The 26,285-nt window shown below is 35.0% G+C and overlaps 1 protein-coding gene and 1 non-coding gene across 2 annotated transcripts; one reads left to right on the top strand and one right to left on the bottom strand.

Annotated features, from left to right (window-relative positions):
• Positions 1-9: 9 nt before the first annotated feature.
• On the bottom strand, positions 10-768 carry LOC116109945 (DNA-directed RNA polymerase V subunit 5C-like). Its single transcript, XM_031396180.1, has 2 exons — positions 462-768; positions 10-216 (listed from the first exon to the last, which is right to left on the bottom strand). The coding sequence occupies exons 1-2, from the start codon at positions 711-713 to the stop codon at positions 10-12; spliced, it is 459 nt and encodes a 152-aa protein (XP_031252040.1). The 5' UTR covers positions 714-768.
• A 2,781-nt stretch (positions 769-3,549) lies between these two features.
• Positions 3,550-3,656, top strand: LOC116109970. The gene has a single exon (XR_004124816.1). It is a non-coding gene; the product is annotated as a small nucleolar RNA R71 (small nucleolar RNA).
• Positions 3,657-26,285: the final 22,629 nt, after the last annotated feature.

Raw genomic sequence — 26,285 nt, 5'->3', positions numbered from 1 at the left:
ATGCAGAAACTAGAATGGAAGTTTAAAACGGTGACTTACTTGGAAAATCTCAACTTTAAATGGAAATTTTTTGACTTCATTTTTAGCAATAGGGGTCATTTTGCTTTGCAAGATTAGCATCAGCCCCTGTATATTTTCTCTATTTAGAATCTGACCAAAAATATGTCGAACAGTTTGTGTTTTGACTTCGTCAGTTCCCAAGAACAAAACCAGCATCTGCATAATATTTTTGAAAATAATGTCAGGATGCTTTAACCATTATATAATTTACTCTGGACATGCCAAACAGCCAACACAAATTTTTTTGATATTTAAGTATTTAACACATTCAAACAACAATAAGAACGGTGGAAGGGCAAGAAAAATATTTGTTTCCTTTGGAGAAACTAAAATTATTAATGAACTCGTGTTTATCTAAAAACATAAAGAGGTAAAATAGTATTTGCTAATAAAAAAGGCACCTTTTTGGAGGGTTTGGAACGGAGAGGAAAGTCAAAACGTAGTCGTTCTATGTCAGGTTTGTCTCCAAAAATCGAACGGAACTCAGCCAGTGAGCGACTGAGTTGAGAGGAGGGAATGTCATAGCCTCGGTCATTAAGCATCTCTAAAACGGTGCGTAGAGACAAGTAGTACCGATAACTTTCTAAGGCGCGGGTGTCGACCTTCCTCCCCATGCAGTAACCATATTCCTTCTTGTTGTTAGGGGCGGCCATTTTACTCGCTACTTGCACGAGGGAACCTCGAGAGAAGAGAAGGTGGTGGTTGCGCTGTGGGTGTAGAGGTTTATGAGTCTTCTGACTTTCTTGGTTAAATTAACCGAAAAAAAAAAAGCCAAAAGACTTTTTTACCCTTTCTCTCTCAAAGAGGCCTGGACGGCGTTCGAGCTTTGGCTGTTTACTGACTTTTTCGGGCCTATCCTCTCCTTGAGTCGAGGCCTCGTTAAAAATATATGGTTAGAAATTCTTCCAATTTAATCCTTTTTTTTTCTTGAATTAAAAAAAAAAAAATCTTTTATTTCTTAAGGGCTACTTTGATATCAATAATGATTTGCTAACAACTGAATCATAAAGATAGATAAAAGTTGTACAAAATTTATGTAAAATAACTACTTTGTCTATTGTTTTTTGTCTGATTGTACTATTCGATTGTATGACTCAATTGTAAACATAACATTGATCCTTTAATATTAGAACAGCACTAATTTATAACATTTTCATACAATCTTAATGTGACAACTCGTAATTGATCAATTTGCAATAGGTCTTGTCTGCCCAAATATAAACTAACAAATCATGAGCTGCCATCTTATGATTGTATGAAAAAAGTTGTATGAAAAGGTTATAAGTATAGTTTTATTGTTAATATTATTGTTTCCTCATTATATATAATTAGTGATAAAATTTAATTATCTATATTCTTACTTTTATAATAAAATATTGTTACTTAAGATTATTTTCTAATTAAATGTAAATCAAATTTTGTTTAAACTCTTTTTATTGTAGAATTGTGAATTTTCATTCTCTTCTATGAAGAATAATAAAAGAAAACAATTACAGTCTCTTATTTTTTAATTTTTTTCTTTCACAATATTATTTTCAACAAAGCTACGGACATCGGCACTTTTACACCGAAAATGTGTACTGGCCTATGTGTACTCTTGACTCACACCTGACTCACACCAACTGTTGCCAGCAATTCAGACGCGTCATTAAACAATAAATATTTTTCTAGTGAACGGTCATCTATCAAATATGGACGGCCGTTCACTTACATGGACTCCCATTCATATTATATGGACGGGAGTCCATTAGCTATGGACGGGCGTCCCCATTTAAAGGACGCCCGTCCATAAGTAAAATGGATTAATTTTTTTTTATAAAAATTTGGAACGACCGTTCATAGGTTATGGACGGCTGTCCCTAAATATTGGACGGGCATTCATATTTTAATGGACGTCCGTCCATTAACAGTTCTTTTTAAAAAAATTTACGGATGACCGTTCATCTGTTATGGACAGCCGTCCATTCATTTTGGACGGGTGCCCGCAAATAAGGGACGCCTGTCCTTAACCAAAATATGAAAATTTAAAAAAAAAAAAATTTGGGGACGCTCGTCCACGAATTGTGGACGACCGTCTCTTATTTTTGTACGGGCGTCCGCAAGAAATGGATGCCCGTCCATTATTTTGGTTTTTAAAAACTAAAGAAAAAATTTGGAAGGAATGGACGCTCGTCCATTACTTACGCTTTTTAAAATAAAAGAAAAAATTTGGATGGCCGCCCGCAAATAAGGGACACCCGTCCTTAACCAAAACATGAAAATAAAAAAAAAAAATAAAAAAAACTTTGGGGACGCCCATCCACGAATTGTGGACGGCCGTCCCTTACTTTTGGACAGGCGTCCGTAAGAAATGGACGCCCGTCCATTATTTTGGTTTTTAAAAACTAAAGAAAAAATTTGGATGGTCGTCCACAATTGGCGTCCATAAGGAATGGACGCCTGTCCATTACTTATGTTTTTTAAAATAAAAGAAAAAATTTGGACAGTCGTCCATAACCTGTGGACGGCCGTCCCTTAAGTGTGGACGGGCGTCCGTAAGTAATGGACGCCCGTCCACTATGTATGGACGCCCGTCCACACTTTAATGAAATGTTTTTTAAATAATTTTTTTTTTATTTGCGAAATAACATTAGCTTCTCCAATACGCTTCTCCACAAACCAGCGCCAAAATTCTTCGTTGCTGTCTGTTCTTGGCGTCTGCGTTGCATCTGCATTTCTCAGCCATTTCTTCCTGAACAACCGTTTTTTCCTCATTTTCCAGCTACCGCGACAAGAACGAAAGTATAAACTTTTCATCAAACATTTTTTCACGGTGAAAAGGGAGATAAAAAGATCAAACTTTGTCCAGATTAGAAAGATTTGTTGAGGTTGTTAACCGATTTTTATTTAACTTATGTATTTATTTAGTTTTGTATTCTATTTTGGATTGAATATATGTTACAATAGAAAAAAACTGATAGAGAAAATTTGTTGGTGATTGTTATGAATCAGATTCGTGAACGCGAACACTAGTATTGGTTTTGCATTAAATTACAGAATATGGAAGAGTCCAGTTTGCCTCATTTCAATGATGTTAAGNGGATAAAATCAATTCAAACAAACGGGTAGGGTTTTGACTTCATTCGGACTCTATGGGTTAAACCTAAAGAATTAAACTAAATTCATAGTCACATGCATTGATTGTAAATCGAACTCTCTCAGGTGTCCAACATACCTTCTCAGGCTATGTTTTCCTACTCTTCCCTACTGTTTGCCGTGAGTTGGGCTGAAATGACTGTGAAGGCATCAACTTCATGAAGACCCGTAGATTTTCTTGATATTGCTCTCTCATTTGGTCTTTGATAGTTGTTGCTTGCCAAAACTTCAAGCAACTCATAAGCCTCCTCTGGTGTCTTATTCTGCAAAACTCCTCCTGATGCTGCATCCACCATGGTTTGCACGTTACCCATCAGTCCATTGTAGAATGTTTGGACTTGAAGCCAGACTGGCAACCCATGGTGTGGACATTTCCTCATCAATTCCTTGTACCTTTCCCAAGCCTCATACAATGACTCGGATTCATCTTGTAAAAATGATGTGATATCATTTCTCAGTTTTGCTGATTTTGCTGGAGGAAAGAACTTGGTCAGGAACTTCTATGCTAAATCATTCCATGTTGTGATAGTTCCCAATGGTAGTGCCATTAACCACCCCTTAGCTTTATCCTCCAATGAGAATGGGAATAACCTTAACCTAATGGCGTCATCTGACACTCCGTTCGACTTGAAGGTGTCACAAATTTCCAAGAAGTTCGCAATATGCTGATCCGGATCTTCCTTCAAATCACCATTAAACCTTACCGACTGCTGGATCATCTGGATGATTGCCGGCTTTATCTCAAATGTGTTGGCTTGGACTGCTGGTCTCATAATGCTCGAACCACTGCCATTAACCGTGGGAACTAAGAATTCCTTTAGTGTCCTGTTTTCTGGTTCTGCCATTTCAACAGCTAATTCTTCTGATTCAACCACTATATCCTCTCTTTCTCTTCTCTCTCTATTAAGTCGTCTGGCGGTTCTCTCAATCTCAAGATCAACAGGAACTACTAGCTGACGTCTCGCTCTTCGCATAAACTGCACAAAATAAACGAAAGAAAGTGAGATCACAAACCAACTGAAAATTGAAAACAAAAATTAAAACTTTAATCTAGCTAACTATAGAAAAACTCAATGTTAACTTAAAACTCAATCTCCGGCAACGGCGCCAAAAACTTGATGCGTGTTTCTTACAACATGCAAATGTAGCAAGTATACTAGTCGCACAAGTAATAGAGTGATGAGTGAGTATAGTTCCCACGAGGATTGTTGCTAAGCACTAAGTTTTCTACCGTTTTCAAGTTGAAGCAATCGAATTGTTTTGGATTAAAGGGAGCAATTAAAACTATAACTGAAACAAAATTTACTAAAATAAAAGTAAACTATGAAAGCAAGATTTAAAAGGGGATAAAATCAATTCAAACAAACGGGTAGGGTTTTGACTTCATTCGGACTCTATGGGTTAAACCTAAGAATTAAACTAAATTCATATTTACACGCATTGATTTTAAATCGAACTCTCTAAAATGTCCAACATACATTCTCAGGCTATGTTTTCCTACTCTTCCCTATTAACCTTCCGCACCCAACAAATTGAAAGTTAATAAAACTGAGCTCATTAAGCACAAGAATCCTAGATTGATTTCATTGGTTCTTGAATCTATCTCTAGCATCTAATACTACAACGGTGAATACCCAAGAAGCCTAACATGATTCATTTCTCAATCTCATCATGTTCATCACATATAAACAATCAATTCAGAGTAATCACACAATCAATCACGTTCATATGAAAATAAAATCATTCAATCAATTAACCCATGAAATTCCGAACTACAATCATAACCCTAACCCAAATTAGGTTAGTTCATGTCTAAATCAATGAAACAATTAAAAGAAACAAAAAATTCCAAGTTCAACATCATGGACACAAGAGAAAGGGAAAAGAATCTATCCAATTGACGAATCCACTGGTTTCACCTCGAATCTTCACACTTTGTTTAATCCAAAATCACTCAACAATAAATCTAAGAAAATGTAAAAACTGTTGTCTATCTCTCCACGAACACCCTCAACAAAAAGACTAAGTATTTCTTTTATACCTCGCCCAAAATCCTAAAACTTAGCCTAAAAACGAAACTGTGCGTTTTACAAAAACTGGAAAATGCAGACTTCGCCGCAGCGAAGAAGGTATCTCGCCGCGGCGACAAAGGAGTTAAATCTGGTGCATGACTGGCTCATTTCGCCGCGACGAAGAACAACCTTCGCCGCAACGAAGCTTCCTGAAGAATTATGAAATTACAGAATTGCCTTCCACTTGCTTCTGAGTCCAGAAACTCCAAATCTGTCTTTATTGGCACAAAATGTCCATTTTAACCTGAAACACGAAATGTAAGGAATTAAGTAGCAATCCAGGCAAAAATAAACTAAGAAGTATCTAAAATCCGGCCTAAAAGCCTAAATAAACTAGTATAATCCTTGGATTATCAAATACCCCCAAACTAGGGACATGCTCGTCCCCGAGCATCAGGTACAAAACGAGATAAAAGAAAAACACAAACGTTCAAAAACACAAAACAGCAAATGACAAAAATTTAAAAAAAAGAAACAAGAGACTCGACTCACAAAACAACGGCCTAGAATTTATACCAATCTCAAAAGTTGTTGCAAAAGTATTAATAGAAAAATGTTTAATACTCCAAGAAGTTATAAGTTGCATCGACTTTCTTTCTCAATTGGTCCCCCGAGTAGGTAATCCCCACTTCAATCCACCTTCCGACTTCCCGGATTATTTTATGTAGGAATGCAAAGTTTATCAAATGATGGCAGACTCCATAAGCCTAAATATCAAACTACTCTCCACTAATGAGGACTAGACAAAGATAAGAATCAAAAGGTCTTTATAAGCTTGTAACACTAGGCTCGGGTAATGGGTTCCAAGAAAAAGGATAGGAATAACAAAGTAAGAGAACTCGGTTTTCCTCATGCAAACACTCAAATCAAATCAAACTCCACTTCTTCTCAACCACCAATCAACGTGTCCACTAATTTACAACCCTCAAACTTGTATCTTTCTTATTTCTAATACCATATATGCGGTGGGGGAAGTGCGTCTAAGGTGTACGTGACGTTGTTAAACCAGAGGTCACCAAGTACTGCTAGGCAGTTTTTAAGGCGGTTACTAGTTTCCAGCCGAGATATCCTTAAACTTGGCAAAAGATGGGGGTGCACAGTACTACTACAGTGGCACCCGGGTTCAAGTTTTTTTTTTTTTTTCTTTTTTTGGTTTGCCAAGAAAAATAAAGCAATAATAATTCATACGGCTCAAATGGGTGACTAGGGACAATTTCATTCATGGGTCGGCTAGAAAGGTTCTAACGTTCCAAAAAGAATGCCTAAATCATCTCCTCAACCATGTCTAATCCTAGAATTTCGCCTCAAGCACTTCTCTACTAGGTTCTAGAGTCCACCAACATTATCAAAACTTTACCTAAGTACATAAAGTGAATCTAAGCATGCCGAGAAAGTGAAAATGGTGGTTGAACCACTCAAAAAACCTCAATCAAAATTCAGTCAATAAACCTAAACTTGAAGCAATGCTTAACATTTCTTAACAATAAAATCACAACAATCCAATTCGCATCATTGATTTATACTATTCATCGTCGGCAAAAAAAATCAAAACAAAGTAAAATAAACAAAATCAAAAATTTCTTAATTTTCCTACCACCAAACAAAAGATGACATTGTCCCCAATGTCCCATTACGCATAAATTAGGAATAGAAAAACAAAAATAACAAAGGTACGAGATATTTCCCAAATTAATCCGTGAAGTTGTGCTCCACAGTGCACACTCGATCTGTGACTTTTGCATCACCCAACATCTGTCAAAACAATTGAAACTGTGGTGTCCACTATTAGGGGTGTTCAAAAAAATGCAAAAACTGAACCGAACCGATAACCAAACCGAAAAAACGGTTCGGTTACGGTTTGAAAAATTCAAAAAACCGAATTTCCGGTTCGGGAAAAAATAAAAAGCGGTTAACCGAAACCGGTTTTTTGAATCGGTTTTACAATATATATATATATAAATAAATATTATATATTAAATAAAAAATAATAATATTATATATTATATATTAAATAAAAAATAATAATATTTTTAATGTATCGTTAGTAGTGGTCAATGGATATATATGAATGTCTAATTTTTATTTGGATATGTATTATTTATATTTACAATTTAATTTAGGAAAAAATAAAAAAAAATAAGTTTTATAAAAAAAAAAGGGAAAACCGGTTCAAAACCGGTTAACCGCTTTAAAAAAAGCAGTTTTCCCTCCAAACCGGTTCGGTTTCGGTTCGGGAATTTTCCCGAACCGAAAAACCAGTTCAGTTCAAAAAAGCGGTTAACCGGTTCAGTTAACTGCTTTTGAACACCCCTATCCACTATGTTAGAAAAAATTCACCAACTAAATTGAAAATATTACAACCTAATCTCGTCCTTGCAACAACTGCAAATTAAAAGAAAATGAAAAAACGAAAACAACTACAACAATCCAAAACAAAAATATAAACTGAGTTTAATGTATGAAATGAAAAACAAAATCAACGAAAAACAAATAAAAATAAAGAGAAACAAAACAGGTGTTCCGGTGCTCATTCTTCGCCGCCCTCGTCTTCCTCTTCCTCTTCCTCCTCTTCTTCCTCTTTCAACTCGGAGCCCATCCACTCATCTAAATCCCAGTCAGCCCATTGGAATGCTGTAGTGTCAACGTTGAGTTTGTTGAAGCTACTCTTCTGCATATCATACATCATCTGGGTCTGATCAGCCAACCAATCCTGACGTTTTGCCATACGTTTCATCATACCTATCATCTGCTGTATCATCTCCTTCTGTGTAGCTGTGGAGCTGTGGAGTTGGAGGATGTGATAGGGCCTTGTGTGGTTCTTTGCCGTTTTGTTCCTGCTCTTGGTTGCTCAGCTTCTGGACGTTCAAGATGCTTTTGAAAATAATCTGAATCGAAGATGGGGCAGCATGAATATGTTGCTCATCATCATCCACCTTGGCTCCAGCTCTAATGCACAAGGCTGTAATGAGATGTGGGAAAGAGTAACTTGATCGCCCTAGTTTGGCAGCATGATGAATGTTGTTCAAGATAATTCGTCCCACATTTATACTCTTTCCTGTGGCAATAGAATAAAGCAATAATGCCTTCTCGTAAGTTACCGTGCTATAGTGCGTTTCCGGCATCAACCTCGCATTAACAAAATACTGTCACAGTTGAGCCATCGGTATCAAATAAGTTCCTTTAATGGTCTTCTTTTGTTTCTTCGACACTGCCCAAGTTGCATCCGACTTTGCAATGACCGGAAGAATGATACTATCCTGAAACTGTGACGCCTTAAACCTTCCGTACTCATCCTGATCAATCCCAGGCAGGGTATAAAACTCATTGATCACATCTTTCGTAAAGGGCACATCAACCCCTCTCACAAATGCAGTACCCTCCTCACAATCCAGGAGGTTGGCATAAAACTCCCTTACTAGCGGCTCCACTACCGATTGTGCAGGAGCACTCATAAACAGTTCCCATTGTCTCCCTCAACTCCAGTCCAAAATCTAACTCGCGGTCAATCTGCGCTTAGGAATAAAGCCCTTATCTCTTCTTTGGATAGCCCCTTGATATCGTTTCCGGGCCTCCTCACTCACGAAGCGGTTGTCCACTTTCTTTCCTTTTCCCTTGCCCTTGGATGGAACCTTAACTTTGAGCGGCATGTTTTCAAAAACTATACTTTAACTCACAATGCAACCCCACAAATTCAAACCTAGGTGGCCTATGACAAATAATCCAATCCTGCAAAAATTTACACACTTCCAAAAATTCGCACTTAGACCCCCAAACTACGATTTCTCCAAATTCAACAAAACACTCCAAAACTCAAAACCACACTCCTCAATATCACAACATGCACAATCAACCCTTTGTCAACAGAATCGAACTCACAAGCACCCAAAAATTCGCAACTCAACCAACAATCAACTTTTTCAGATCTACAAATCAAAACTCGAAATTGTGCAAAAATAAGTTTAGGGAACTTGAGATCTTACCAATACGAAGGATTATGCGCCACCAATTTACCCATAATCAGCCCAGATTGGAAAGCCCCAAATTTCTTCAACCTAAAATTTTCGTGAAATTTTTGCTGAAATTGTTGTTGAAATAAGTTGTTTTGGTGTTTAGGAGGGTTAAGGAGTGAGAACTTTGGTTGGGAAAACACTTGGAAGGCAAAGGATTGAAATTGGAAAATTTTTCTCTCAAATGGATGGAAAAGTCGCGTGAAGAATGAAAAACGAAAGTGTGTATTTATAGAAAACTATCTTCGCCGCAGCGAAGAACAAGCCTCGTCGCGGCGAAGTTCTTCGTTCATAGAACCCTAAATTGAAACCCAGGTTTCGCCGCGGCGAAAAAAAATACTTCGCCGGGGTGAAAACTTACCGTGGCTAATCGCCCCAGCGAAGAAAAATCTTCGCTACGGCAAACTTGCCTTAGAGAAATTTCGTCCAACCTACTTCACCGCGGCGAAGACAAATTCTTCGCTAGGGCGAAAACTTACAGTAGCTGCAACATATTTTTCAGGTTGCTTCGCCCCGGCGAAGAACAATCTTCGCCGCGGCGAAGTCTAGGACTTTTCAAAACTCATTTTCACAAAATGTGCTTCGCCGCGACGAAGAATACTTCTTCGCCCCGGCGAAGTCTGGAGCATTTTCTTTCCTTGTACTAGCTGAAAACTTCACCTGAAACACCCAAAAACACACAAATTAAAATTCATTCAAACTCATAAGAAAATCAAATACATTCAAACACAATGAAATGAAAAATAAAAAATTAAAACACTTGGGTTGCCTCCCAAGAAGCGCTTGTTTATAGTCGGTAAGCTCTACTCTCTCAATCTTTCACGTCAGTCCAAATTATCCAAGTACATCACATCCTGGAATATTCCTTTGTCCTCGAGCTTCTTTTGCTGGTGATCTTTTTCACACAGTGGCCTTGTTGAGAGTTTCACCACCCATTTCCATCCCTTGGTCATTAATTTGGTGGTTCGACTCTTCTCACCGACTGCTTTCCGTTTTCTTGACTTTCCCTCACCCTTTTTGAGCTGAGAGATCCGGTCCTTGTGAAAACACAATCTCGACTGTGGCTTATCTCAGAATTTTGTGCAACTTTCGTTGTGGTCCTCATTCTCGAACTGATTCGGTTTGACAATGCAGCTCCTAATTTCCACCTTAGGATTGTTCAGTTGGAAGGTTTCAATCTTCGCCTGGTCCACCACATCGATTTTTAAACATGACTATTGTTTTGGTGGAGCTCTCATTGATTCAAGGGCATTAAATGTTATTTCTTCATCTTGCATCCTCATGATTAACTTCCCTTCTTGAATGTCGATTAAAGCTCTTCCGGTAGCAAGAAATGGTCGTCCCAGGATAAGAGGAATCTCTTTGTCTTCTTCCATATCCAACACAAAGAAATCTGCAAAAAAAATAAACTTGTCCACTGTAATCAACACATCCTCCACAATGCCCCTCGGATGCTTTATTGATCGATCTGCAAGTTGCAAGCATATGGTTGTCGGCTTCACTTCACCAATTCCTAATTTCCTGAAAACAGAAAAAGGCATAAGGTTAATGCTAGCACCTAGGTCACATAAAACTCGATCAAAGGTGATATCTCCTATAGTGTAAGGAATAGTAAAACTCCCTAGATCTTTGAGTTTCGGGGGTAGCTTTTTTTGTAAGATGGCACTGCATTCCTCCGTAAGCATCACCGTTTCCTCATCTTCTAGCTTCCTTTTGTTCGATAGGATTTCCTTAAGGAACTTCGCGTAGCTCGGCATCTGCTGCAATGCATCTGCAAAAAGAATGTTAATATGCAGTTTCTTAAAAACATCAAGAAATTTAATAAACTGCTTATCCTGATTTTCTTTTCTGAGTCCTTGAGGAAAAGGTACGGGTGGTGTGTGATACGCCAACTCTGGTGGTATCTCGGGGAATGGCAATTTCTCTTTCCTTTTCTTTTTCCCCTCTTCTTGCTTCTGCTCATCTTTCATTGGGCTGGGTGGTTTCTCTTCAGCAATGATTTCTTCATCAACTTCCTCATCAGATTCTTCATTTTTCTTTGATGGATTTTCCTTTTTCCTTGATTTTTTCACCTCTTCTAAATTTGTCCCACTTCTCAACGAAATTGCATTTACTTGCTCACGTGGGTTAGTCACCATGTTGCTTGGTAGAGATCCCTGCGGTCTCTCATTTAACTTCTCGGCCAATTGTCCCATCTGTACCTCAAGATTCCGAATGGACGCCCCTTAATTTCTGAAATTCGTCCTCGTCTCATTCATAAAACCTGTGGTCTCTTGCATGAACTTCCCAAACATGTCCTCTAACTTTGTCACTCTTGGATCTCCCGGTTGATTATTCACCCCTGGTTGGTTATTTGGCAATGTCTTTTGGTTCCATTGATTATTTTGCTGGTTCTGATTGCCCCAAGCCAGATTTGGATGATTTCTCCACCTCGGATTGTATGTGTTGGAGTACGGGTTGTTTGGTTGCCTCTGATTTCCTGCCAAGTAGTTCACTTGCTCCGATGATGAAGATGATGAACCAAATGTGTTCCCCACTTGACACTCACTGCTCACATGGTTTCCTGCACAAAAATCACAAGTTAGTTAATGTGCTTGAGACGCACTTCCCCCGCCGCATATATGGTATCAGAAATAAGAAAGATACAAGTTTGAAGATTGTAAATTAGTGGACACGTTGATTGGTGGTTGAGAAGAAGTGGAGTTCGATTTGATTTAAGTGTTTGCATGAGGAAAACCGAGTTCTCTTACTTTGTTATTCCTATCATTTTTCTTGGAACCCACTACCCGAGCCTAGCGTTACAAGCTTATAAAGGCCTTTTGATTCTAGTCCTTATTAGTGGAGAGTAGTTCGATATTTAGGCTTATGGAGTTGCCACCATTTGATAAACTTTGCATTCTTGCATAAAATAATCCGGGAAGTCGGAAGGTGGATTGAAGTAGGGATTACCTACTCGGGGGACCAATTGAGAAAAAAAGTCGATGCAACTTATAACTTCTTGGAGTGTTAAACATTTTTCTATTAATAATTTTGCAACAACTTTTGAGATTGGTATAAATTCTAGGCAGCTGTTTTGTGAGTTGAGTCTCTTGTTTCTTTTTTTTTTTAATTTTTGTCATTTGCTGTTTTGTGTTTTTGAACGTTTGTGTTTTTCTTTTATCTCATTTTGTACCTGATACTCGGGGACGAGCATGTCCCTAGTTTGGGGGTATTTGATAATCTGAGGATTATACTAGTTTATTAAAGCTTTTAGGCCGAATTTTAGATACTTCTTAGTTTATTTTTGCCTAAATTGCTACTTAATTCCTTACATTTCGTGTTTCAGGTTAAAATGGACATTTTGAGTGAATAAAGACAGATTTGGAGTTTCTGGACTCAGAAGCAAGCGGAGGGCAATTCTATAATTTTAGAATTCTTCAGGAAGCTTTGCCGCGGCAAAATGAGCCAGTCACACACCAGATTCAACTCCTTTGTCGCCGCGGCGAGATTCCTTCTTTGCCGCGGCGAAGTCTGCATTTTCCAGTTTTTGTAAAACGCACAATTTCATTTTTAGGCTAAGTTTTAGGATTTTGGGCGAGGTATAAAAGAAAGACTTAGTCTTTTTGTTAGGGGCGTTCGTGGAGAGATAGACATCAATTTTTACAGTTTCTTAGATTTATTTTTGAGTGATTTTGGATTAAACAAAGTGTGAAGATTCGAGGTGAAACCAGTGGATTTGTCAATTGGGAAGATTCTTTTCCTTTTCTCTTGTGTCCATGATGTTAAACTTGGAATTTTTCATTTCTTTTAATTGTTTTATTGATTTAGCCATGAACTAACCTATTTTGGGTTAGGGTTTTTATGTAGTTCGGATTCTAATGGGTTAGAGAGTTGATGATTATTAATTTCATATGATTTTGCTTTGATTGTGTGATTATTCCGTATTTATTGTTTTTATGTGATGAACATGATGAGATTGAGAGATAATTCATGTTAAGCTTCTTGGGTAATCACCATTGTATTATTGGATGCTAGAGATAGATTCAAGAACCAATGAAATCAATCTAGGATTCTTGTGCTTAATGAGCTTAGATTTATTAACTTTCAATTTGTTGGGTGCGGAAAGTTAATAGGGAAGAGTAGGAAAACATAGCCTGAGAAGGTATGTTGGACACCTTAGAGAGTTCGATTTATAATCAATGCACGTGAATATGAATTTAGTTTAATTCTTTAGGTTTAACCCATAGAGTCCGAATGAAGTCAAAACCCTACCCGTTTGTTTGAATTGATTTTATCCGTATTTTAAATCTTGCTTTCATAGTTTACTTTTATTTTAGTAAATTTTGTTTTAGTTATAGTTTAAATTGCTCCCTTTAATCCAAAAGAATTCGATTGCTTCAACTTGAAAACGGTAGAAAACTTAGTGCTTAGCAACAATCCTCATGGGAACAATACTCACTCATCACTCTATTACTTGTGCGACTAGTATACTTGCTATATTTGCATGTTGTAAGAAACACTATATATATATATGTTGCATATAATTGATGATAATGTGAAATATGTATATTTGGTTGTATGTAATTGATGATGATGTGAGATATTTGCATGTGTAGGATTTTTGGTTACATGTGTATTAATGTAATTGATTTTTAATATTTTTTAATATAAATGATATTCGAGGATGTATGTAATTGGTGATGATGTGGGATATGTACATTTGGTTGCATGTAATTTATGATAATGTAGGATATTTAGATATGTAGGATTTTTGGTTACATGTGGCTTAATGTAATTGGTATTTAATATTTTTTAGTATTAATGACAAATATAAATAACAATATGATATTAAATAGTGATTATACTTTATTGGGCATCCTAAATGTCTAATTAAAACTTTGTTAATTCAAATAAGGGGATATATAGATTGATCTTTGGTGGATGTCTTTAATCCCTTTCACATTCACATAAATACATACGGTTCACATTCACATTAAATATTTATATATATTTATGTGATATATTATATATTTATGTAATTGGTATTTGGTATTTGATATTTTTTAAAGAATTAATGACATATTTTGATAACAATATGATATTAAATAATGATCATACTTTATTGGGCATCTCAAATGTCTAATTAAAACTTTGTTAATAAATATCTTTTAGAGATATGTCAAGAGCTTCAAAGTAATATCTATTTGCCATCAGTGCTTCATCCCAAATTATCAAAGATGTTTTCAAAATCAGTTTTGCCAATTTGCATCCTCTTTTTAGTACCACATGTACTCTCTTCGGTGATATCTAAACGTACCCGAAAACATGACTGGGTTGTTCTTCCTCCTAATAACAGCAATGCAACAATTCCTGAGGTAGCAACGGGGAGAACAATGTTACATTCGGATCGTAATTTTGCTATGATTGTTGACCATAGGAATGTTCTGCCTATTCCACCATGTCCGTAAACCAAAAAAAAAAGCGTTCCTCTTTGATGGTTAATCCTGAAGCATGGCCTGTTTAATTGACATGTAGGAGTTTTAAAGCTCTAAAATTGCTGGATTTTGACATGTTGGATGATTGTTTGACATGTAGTTGCATGTAATTGGTGATGATGTGGAATATGTACATTTGGCTACATGTAATTGGTAATGATATGGGATATGTGGATGTGTAAGATTTTTTGTTACATGTGGTTTAATGTAATTGGTGTTTAATATTTTTTATATTAATGATACATATTAATAACAATATGATATTAAATAGTGATTATACTTTATTGGGCATCCCAATTATTCCCAAAGGTCTAATTAAAACTTTGTTAATTTAAATAAGAAGATATATAGATTGATGTTTGGTGGATATGTTTTATCCTTTCATATTCATATTAAATATCTATATATATTTATGTGATATATTATATATTTATGTAATTGGTGTTTGATATTTTTTAGTATTAATGACACATATTAATAACAATATGATATTAAATACTGATTATACTTTATTGGGCATCCCAAAGGTCTAATTAAAACTTTGTTGAGTCAAATAAGAAGATATATAGATTGATGTTTGGTGGATGTGTTTAATCTCTTCACATTCACATATTATATATACATACATGTGTGTGTGTGTGTGTGTGTGAGTGTGTGTGTGTGTGATATGATACCATTCCACCATGACATCGTCGGTCGCCTCTTGCCGCATTATGTTACTTGGTCTCAATAATATGGTAAGCATATCTCTTCACAATCTTAACATCAAAATCAATTAATTTTTGTTGTTGTTGTTTTCAGGGAAAAGATTCATGTATTGGAATGGAATCAACCCGGGAATGTTTCTATCAGAAACTGAGTAGATTAAAGAATTTCTACCAAAGTACAACATAGAAGCTGGAAAATCATGGTTGCAACTACGAGGATTAGAATATTTTATTGGGTGAGGTTTGTTAATGGTGAATGACGACGATTGGTACCATAAAACCGAATTCAACTGCAATTATGAGAAAAGAAAACAAATATTCCAGATGTTAATAGTTCTGCATCAAAAGTGTGCTCAAGTTAGTTGCCACCTATGCTTTCCAAAATGCAGATGTTTTTTTTTCACGCTATATTAATTTTCATATTTAGTTTTGATGGTATTTATTCTTTCCCTTTTTGTTGATAGGGTTTGTTATGCCTGAAAAATATAGGGCTGACGTAAGGTCCAGTCAGCGTGCAAAAGCCAGAGCATGGGTACACCCACAGCCGAGTCATGTGAGGAAAGGGGCAGCCTACTTTTGTCAGAATAGTAGGTGCGCGCCAGACCAGCCAGAAGCTGTGGTGATTCCACGTGTCCAATCCCTGCTCCAAATCGCGTAAATCACTCTAGAAGGTGGGCAATGTGACATAAAGAAGGATTTGTACACTTAATCCCACCAACTCACAGATTCAGTAATCATTAGCCCAATGTATCCCGCTATAAATAGAGAGTTCCTCTCCCATTCAAGGGATTCGCTCATTTTTACTCTTAATTAGCCACAATCTCTCTCTCTCTCTCTCTCTCTCTCTCTCTCTATAATATAGCTCTCTCTCTCTTGTACTATCATTGGTAAGTCAGTCCGCTAACGCGACCTGACCCTTATCATTAATATAAATATCAGTGGACGTAGGACTTGTTACCTTGGCATCCGAACCACTTTAAAAGTTGTCCCCATTGCATTTATTCTCATTTTTCTTGCATTCACGTGTGTCTTCTGAGCCAGCTCAACATTGCATACGTGCGTTTAGTTAGTATAAAAATCACGCATCAACAGGGTTGTATTCTACATATATCGTGAAAAAAGAGGTTTTTATTTATGTGTTTACTCTGTAAGATTCCAATTTTTACTGTAAGCTTCATTATTGATTCTCTCCATCTGTTTCACCAAAATCAATTGATGTTTACGTAAGTGCTATTCCCCACACTGTTTGGTTATTAAATGGTTCTCATATAACCATTTAAATAAGTTAATAATAATTAAGGTAATGAGAATAAGCATAGTAATTGAGGTAAAATGGTTGCTGCCAAACCATTTATCTAACTTCAATTTTATTTATTATGTCTGTGTTTACTTTGTAAGATTCCATCTTTATTTATTATTTTTGTGTTTACTTTATAAGATTCCATCTTTTACTATAAGCTTCATTTAATTATTCTCTCCATCTTTTCCATCAAAATCAATTGATGTTTATCTAAGTGCTATTCCCCACTCTGTTTTATGTAAGTGTTATTCCCCACTTTGTTTGGTTATTAAATGATTCTTATATAACCATTTAAATTAAGTTAATAATCATTGAGGTAATGAAAATAAGCATAGTAATTGAGGTAAAAATGGTTGCTGCTGAACCATTTATCTAACTTCAATTGTTATTCACTATTTCTATGTTTGCTTTATAAGATTCCGTCTTTATTTATTATTTCTGTGTTTACTTTATAAGATTCCATCTTTTACTGTAAGCTTCATTTAATTATTCTCTCCATCTTCTCCATCAAAATCAATTGATGTTTAACTAAGTGCTATTCTCCACTCTCTTTGGTTGTTAAATGGTTTTTATATAATAATTTAAATAAGTTAATAATCATTGAGGTAATGGTCCTTTGCTGCCGAACCATTTGTTATTTTAATTATTAATGGTCTTGTGCTGTTGACCCATTTAGATGCTTGCTGCTGAACCATTTAACTAACTTCAATTGTTATTTACATACATATTGGTGCATTTTTTCACATACTTCAATTGTTATTTTATATTGCATAATTCAATTTGTATACAACGATTGACAAAAGATGTCCGGCACTAATATGAACTTACTGATTCTGAAGCATCGCCTATTTAATTGACATGTAGGAGTTTTATAGCTCTAAAATTGTTGGATTTTGACATAGTTGGATGATTGTTTGACATGTGGCTGAATGTAATTGGCGATGATGTTGGATATGTACATTTGACTGCATATAATTGGTGATGATATGGGGTATGTGAATATATATGATTTTGGTTACACGTGGTTTAATGTAATTGGTGTTGATATTTTTAGTATTAATAACACATATTAATAACAATATAATATTAAATAGTGATTATCTTTATTGGTCATCCCAAAGGTCTAATTAGAACTTTGTTAATTCAAATAGAAGATACATAGATTGATGTTTGGTGGATGTGTTTAATCCCTTCACATTCACATAAATATAAACGCTTCACATTCACATTAAATATTTATATATAATTATGTAATATATTATATATTTATGTAATTAGTGTTTGATATTTTTTTAGTATTAATGAATATGATATTAAATAGTGATTATACTTTATTGGGTATCCCAAAAGTCTAATTAAACTTTGTTAATTCAAATACAAAAATATATAGATTGATGTTTGCTAATAAAAGTTATAATTCATTAGATTGTCTATAATCTATCAAGACAATTGTTATTGCTTTTATCTTTCCTATGGATAATTTTAAATTTACGCAAGGTAGTTGCTGAACCATAAATTAAAGCAAACAACCAACCATCTTTGGAATGAAATTTACCAACACATACATATAATTATAATATAAGAAAAAGATGAGATTGCCTATTCATTTTATCGGTCACACTCAATAGAAAAATTTTGCAATACAAATTTAAAAACTCAAAACATATTGAATATTCAAAGTTATTAGCAATATAACAATAAATTGCAAAAATAATTTCAAACCAATGTCTGGGAACATGCAACAAAGAAAATAGAAATATCATACACTAGGACACAACAACAACTTTAAATGGTTAGGAATATCATACACTGGGGCACAACAACAACTTTAAATGGTTAGGGATGATCCTTCCATTGTAACCCTAGTAATATAAGTCAGTGGCCGAACCATTGTAATATATTGAACCATTTGTAATATGCTGAACCATAACAAGAAATCCACCAATCACCATTCCTATTACATATTAAAAAAATATGTTGAACCATTTTTAATTGTAATAAGCTACTTGCCGAACTATAACTTAAATTGAAAATAAAAACGGGCCTTACTAATATAATACATTAAGTACTTAATTAATATAACATTGCATGAAAATGACATTTCATATTGTTATTATCTTTAAAAAATCCACCATTTAAATTACTATTGCCTATTCAAAAAATATATTGAACAATGTTTAATTGAAATAAGCTAGTTGTTGAACCATAACTTAAATGAAAATAAAAATCTAATAAAATCTAACAAATCTAAATGGTTAGGCTTCTTGATTTTTATAAACATCACATTGTTCTGCAAATTATTACAGTCCTATCACTGATGTATGAAAGAGAATAATAATTCACCATAACACAACATTGTTCAACAAATTGTTACAATCCTATGACTAGTGTATGAACCAATTGTTGAATCAATTTAGTTATTACAATTGTTTCTTTATGATTTAGATTTTGTAATTACAATTGTTTCTTTATGATTTAGATTTTGTAATGTTTGTTTCTAATTCATATTTAATAAGAAATTATATATGATTAACCATATTACATAAATGCCATATACATGTTGTTTAGCAAACTGCATAGAAACATAAAACTTAGTAGTGTGAAAACCAACAGACAATGTCTAATAAATAAACAAACCTATTTGAATATGTATTTTTGATGTTTTTTTACTTTTATATTTAATAAAATATCTATTACTCTTTCCTTTCACGTTATCCAAAGAGTTTTTTTACGTTCTTGAGCCGGTGTGTCTATTTATTAAGAGTTGTTTGTTGGTTTTTTGGCTGTTCGTTTTCTATTCTCATTGAAGTCGTCATTTGATGTTTATTTTTATATAAGGATAAGAAAGTTTCAATTTGTATTTTTTTTATAAATTTGTAGACTTTCATTGTTTGTGTTTTTTTTTTCTCGATTGATTTCGCAATCGCTGACAAAACATCAGAGTTGAAAGAGATTGTAGCCAATATCAACACCAACATCGACAATTTAAATACTGCAAGAGAGAAACTAAAAGATAGGAACTCAAAATCGGAAAACATCAAAGGAAATGGTAATAGATATTTTGTGTAATATAAAAGCCAAGAAAAAAAAACTAATAATTTTAATTGGAATCTTTATTTATTAGAAATTGTATGTTGGTTTGTCGGTGGTTCGTTTGATATTCACATTTAACTCATCCTGTTATGTTTATTTCTATACAACTATAAGGAAGTCTATATTTGTAGCGCTTTCATAAATTTATAGAATTTCATTGTTTTTTTTTCCCTGTTGATTCGGCAATGGCTGACAGACCGTTGGAGTTGAAAGAGATTCTACCTAATGTTCGCACCAACTTAGAGAATCTAAAGACTGTAAGACAAAAAATCAAAGATGTCATTGATGCGTTGTTTGATATCACGAATTCTGCCATGGTTATTGTTGACGCTTGATTTTGGACGCCAACAACTCGCACGTGGGAAACGCTGAGCTGACTCAGGAGACACACGTGAATGGATCCATGAGATTTGAATATGGAGCTGAGATTATATATGTTGTAGAAAACGTAAATAATAGACTGACAAGAGAGATTTTTATAGTGATTCGGATGCTCAACAAGCGATTCCTACATCCACTGTTATTTTATTGATCTCTGACTATTTCTATGATATTGCCCAGAAGGCATACAAAGATGAAGAAATACAGTGTTTATAGAAAGAAAGAATTGAGCTCTTATCTATGGTTAACTCTCATATGCCCAATCCCCCTCTTCAGGAAGAGAAGTGCCAATTTATACACCTAAACACTCAATGTAATAAGTGTTTTGCAAGTTGTCTTGACACATGAAAGGCTCTCATCCATTCATTTATTGAAAGGAGATAGGGTTGGTATGAATATCTTTAAGGAGATATGACATTGGCAGCTAGTACAAAAAGACATTTATTGGGCTAACATAAGCGTGACTTTTGAGGCATAACAGTTATTATTTATGATCTCAATACACAGGAGTATTTGGTTGTTGCAAATGAAGAGAAACCGAAAATTCGTGAGGAAAAGAATAAAGAACCTCCATCTACACCATTAAATAGTACTTGAGAAAAAGATAAAACAGTGTACACATTTGCTTTATAATAAAAGTATACTAAATAAAATTCACTTCAAAATCTAATAAATCAAATATTTCAAAATTGTATTTCAAATGAACGATTTATTGATTGTTGAATATTCAACTGACTAATTAATTCTGTATGACATACTCTATTTTGTTGTGATGAATACAACAGCAACCATTGGCGTTTTTCTATAAGTTTCACTAGAGCTCTCTGAGATAAATAGTATTTTTTATGCGATTCAAAATGTGAAGTAAGTCTTCGTATCATATTGGTAAACTTGAATACTTGAAACACAATCAATAATCATACCCGCACGACATGTGGGCTTTACACCTAGTTATAATTTAAATCTAAACTTTAAAAACCAATATAACCCCTTCAAATCTCAAAAAACTAAATCAAAAATTCAAAATTAAAATTCATTATTTAACCATTATAATTCAATTGTTGTGAATGAAATTAACAGAAAAATAAAAAGAAAAAAATTGTCAACCCATGAACCTATGACACAATTGATTACAACAATTAAATGGATATCATAAATTTAAATTAAAAATTTTAGTTGAAATAGTAAATAACGAAGGGAAATGATAACTTAAATGCTTATGGGAATTTTAAAATTTTAAGGAAAATTTTTAATGTTTTCAAATTAATCTATATTTCGGTTGAAACTTGAATTTTTTTTTAAAAAGTTAGTTTAAATAAAATATTATCCTACTCCAAAACATATCAATCAGCTCTATAGATATTATCAAAATTTGTAAAAAGTGTTATTTATAATTTTAGTTTATGACGTTATCGAAAATTCATAATAGAAGAACTCTCGATAAATTTTAGAGTTAAAGACGTAGATCCTTGGGTATGATATAATAAAAAATAAAAAAATTGTAAATTTTTTGGGTTAACATTTAACAAACCCACCCCCTCCCCTACTATTAGTAAATCGATAAATTATATACTGCTACAATTTAACAAATACTACAAAACTACCTCTGATAATTGATATTGATATCTAAAAACTTAATGATATTTTTTTTGTTATTTTCGGAACTTCAAAGGAACTTTTGTTATTTTATTATGCATTAAGGATGCATTTGATTAGGGCTATAGGAAGATAACTTCGGTAATCTATCTTTTATCATGGGCATTCCCATGTTTAGTTATCATGTAATAAAATATTTCGGTAATATTGTAAAGCTAATACTATTTACTGTAGGTGATATAGGTAGACCTAACAAAAAGGGACCCATACCAGTAGGTCCATGGGTACCAGGATAATTTTTGCAGGTATGGGCTCATATATTTAAGACCTGTGGGATCATTACCCGTACCCGGTCCACCCGTTATTTTCACGGGTGGGTCAAGTGATACCTGCGAGTACCCGCACAAACATTGAAAAGTGGTAGGTTCATAGAAAAGGTTAAAAAAAAAAAAATCTTTCCCTTCATTTTCTTTCCAACTCCATTGTTGGATTATTTTCTCCAACAATATCTTTACTTTTCTACTCCATTGTTGCCTTTTCTTCTCCCTCTTGCTCCATTATGCATTTTCCTCTCTCCAGCTCATCTCAAATCCCAACTAAAAAGAAAATTTTGGTTTGGAGACTGACTATATTCTTTCCCTGGATTTTTGTTTATTTGAAATTGGATTTTATGAGTGAGTGAATTTTGATGTGACAGTGGTGAATTGAATTGATTTTTTAATTTTACTTTATTTATGTAAACAAGTTTTTTTTTATGGTGGTGGAACTTGTAGTTTAGTGGTTTGAAGTCTAATAAGTGTAGTGGTGTTGTGGCTTGTGTGTTGGAGTATGAAATTTGAGAAGATAGACATGATTTTTTTTATTTTTTTTAGATTATTTAAGATAACATAACAGAGAAGAGAGAGAGAGGGGGAGAGAGAGAACAGGTGACCTGCCGGTCCACCCGTGCCCTCATGATCAGGTACGAGTGGTGCATTTCCTTACCCATTCACAATTTTTACTCGTTTGACCCATACCCATTTGACTTGTACCAGTGGTTACCTGGCCCGTACTCTACCGAGCCGCCCGTTTGCCAAGTCTAGATATAGGGGTAATCAGATTACCGTCTCAGGAGGTGTTATTCTTTTATTACCGGGATAATCTTAATTTTGTTCCTGTTTTACCCTTAATTAATAGCCTTTTTGGACACAAATGCCCTCATATGTCTACCAAATAACAGTTAGCTCAAAGTGACTTCTGTAACCTCATAAATTAATTTTTTGGACAGAAATCCCCCACAATACATGTTACCATTTTACCCTTAAATAATTAAATTTTTGGACAGTAATGCCCTTATTATGAAAACTATTTACATGAATACCATCCAAAACACCTCGGCCACCCAAGATGATAGTTGGTTGTTGGCCACCACTGCCAGCCCCCATCAACAGTCATCGAAACGGTGCACAACCGGCCGAAACTAGACTACCGTGCGCTGATCAAGTTGTTTTCGGCTAGATCCATGGCATTTTGTGGCCAAATCCATGGATTTGGCCGTTTCTTTCCCAAAATTTAATAATATTATAATAATACTTAAAAAGAAGAAATTCAGTAAATGGCTCTCCCATAATTTTTTTATTCTCTCAACCAAACATATTAATTATTTATACCCACCAATCTAACTAAACACATATAATATAATATTCCCATTAATCTTTAGGGGGTATTTGGATCATATAATGTTTTATTATAGAAGAATATTATATTAACAGAAAAAAAAGATCACATTGAAATTACTGGGAATGTTTAGAAAATATGTTTAGTTGGTTCGAATAAATTGGTGAATAATAGTTTGGTTGGGAGGATAAATGGGTGGGTATGTTATATAGATTATTAAATTGCCCTCCTTTTTAAATATTAATATAATAGTATTTTTATTATTAGTTTTTGAATTATTTCCTTCCCCTACATTTGAAATTTTGCTAAAACACCCCAGCAATAGAAAACTTTATTTTGTAGCAAAATCACCCCCATCCACCCCAAGCCACTACCTGCAGCCAGCCACCACCGTCGACAGTTGACGGAATGATGCACGACTGACCATATATGACCGGTTGTGAGCTGGCAAAGCTGGAAGTGGCCATGGATCACAAATCCATGGTCAGAAAACAACCAGATCTATGGCCATCATGGCCATAGAAACGCTAGATCTGGCCTTTTCCAACCATGGATATGTGATCCATGGCTGGAAAAGGCCTTACCGGTGCATGACCAACCAAATCCTGTCGGTCTTGCACCATAACGGCGACTGACGCTGGTGGCCGGCGGTGGTGAGTCACGGCCAACGGTGGTCCTGGGTATTTTGTTAAATTTTAAACTTTTTTGTGGCTGGGGTGTTTTAGCTAATTTCTTAAATGTAAGGGGGCTGGGTAATTGTTATTTGGTAGACATTTAAGGGCAATTGCGTTCGAAATGACTTTTAATTAAGAGCAAAATGGGTAGAAAAATCAAATTACCCCAATAATGATTTAATAACACCCCATAGCAAGGTAATAAGATTACCCCCCATATTATCAACAGTAAACATTATTTACAATAAAAGATCATGGCAATCTTTTATTACTTGCAAACCAAACATCAAAATCTTGCAAAATAAATGAAAATTACCTCCGTTATCTTATATACCCCCGATCCAAACGGCCCCTTAAGGTAATTTATTTTTAAGGTAATCCTATTTTTTAAATAATAAAATATTCCCAAAACCAAACGCGCCTTAAAGGATTAATTTAGCATTAGTTTTATTCATGAGCATTTACGATAGTTCCGACAGACTATTTAAGTTAGAGTTTAACGGCCATGCAAGTTTGAATCTTTGCCATGAGGCGCTCTCACTCCTCACTCCTCACGTTTTTTCTTTTATCCTTTTTAAATTTTGGTTTGGTTGTTTGACTAATTGGCTCTTTAATTAATTTTCAAGAAGTTTCTATTAAAGTTAATGTATGTGTATATCCTTTTTTGTTCATATGTTACATTTCTATCTTGTTCACTGGTAGCTCACTGATTTAATATTATTAGTAGTTAAAGTATTTTTAAAAATAAAATTTAAAATATTATTATAAGATAAACATTTACCTATTATTAGTTTAAAGTATTATTAAATAAAATTTTATATGAAACCTTATAATTATATTACCATGCCACAGACATGGTAAGACAGCGAGAAACTAATCTCATTGTTATTATATATGTGATATAATGTATGGTTTTAAAAACTATAATTTACATAATTAGTTTTAATTGAACAATTTTATGACAAAAATATTATTATAATAATTTAGTGAGATCACATATTATGGCTTATTTTGGGATTGCTCTATCTTTCTTTGTTCGTAGCCCTTTTTCCATGCGAATATCCTTGAGAATGTTCAACTGGAGCCGCAAAGAGGGAGGTTGCTCTGAAGGAAGAGAACGCAACGCTCAAACGAAGCCTAAAGTCGTCGAAACGAGAGAACCCTATCTTCTAATCAGCGAACTGGTACCTGAATGAGAGACCGGCTCTTCGCACGGTGGACTTCCAAAAAGTGCAGCCGAGAAGCATGGAAGGAGACAAATGAGCTACAAAGGACCATAGCCAGACTCTCCAAGGAGGCCGGGAGAAAGACCAAGAACTCAAAGCGACCTCTCTGCAGTCTTGCGAACAGACAAGAGAGAGAAGCTTCCGAAAGCTAAGGCAAGCTTTTGAAGTTGAACTTCAGGCAAGTCAAGGAAAAGTTGCTTCCTTGCAAAGGGAGATGCAAAAAGCAGCGGAGGTCGAGAAGAAGCTGCCGAATGCGATCGAATCTATCTACGCCTTGCGATCGAAGAATCCGCGACTTGAATTGTCCGACCCCTTGGAGGACTGGCTGGATACACCTATGTCTATGGCGCGGGAGGATGAAGCGGCGACCTCCCGGCAGGAGGTTCGGGACATGCCTCGTATAAACCCTCAGCCGACTAGCCCTAGGACGACGAGGTCGTTCCTTTAGGAGCCAGATTAGGGCTTTTAGTCATGCCATTTTGCCTGTTTTACTCCTCATTAATGAATACATTTTGACTTTTACAATTTTCGTTCGCTTTATTACATGAGTACTTCCTGATTGCTTACATTTATTGAACAAGTGTGTAACACAACTTATTGTGTGAAAAAGATCACATCGAAGATTGTTACAAACCGCAAGATAACACTTTACAAGGAAATGACTTACAAAAATCAGAAATTAATTTACAAGGAAAACTGAGTTCGGAATTACTGAAAGTATGGTCGAAGGTGCTCAGCATTCCAAGCTCGAGGTACTTTGGAACCGTTCAGCCTTTTGAGATGATAAGTCCCCGGTCTAATTACTTTGTCGATGCGGTATGGACCTTCCCAGTTCGGTCCTAAAACTCCCGCACTTGGTTCCTTGTACCGATAAACTTCCTTTAAACAAGGTTGCCGACTTAGA

The sequence above is a fragment of the Pistacia vera genome, unplaced genomic scaffold (assembly GCF_008641045.1).
Source record: "Pistacia vera cultivar Batoury unplaced genomic scaffold, PisVer_v2 Contig591, whole genome shotgun sequence".
Classification (NCBI taxonomy): domain Eukaryota; kingdom Viridiplantae; phylum Streptophyta; class Magnoliopsida; order Sapindales; family Anacardiaceae; genus Pistacia; species Pistacia vera.
The sequence above is the reverse complement of the archived record's forward strand: the minus strand, read 5'-3'. Positions and strand labels throughout refer to the sequence as shown.

Coding starts and splice junctions, on each gene's coding strand:
- LOC116109945 (XM_031396180.1), bottom strand. CDS start 713: ATGGCCGCCCCTAACAACAAGAAGGAATATGGTTACTGCATGGGGAGG. Junction 217..461: donor GTTCCAAACCCTCCAAAAAG/GTGCCTTTTTTA, acceptor AATATTATGCAG/ATGCTGGTTTTGTTCTTGGG.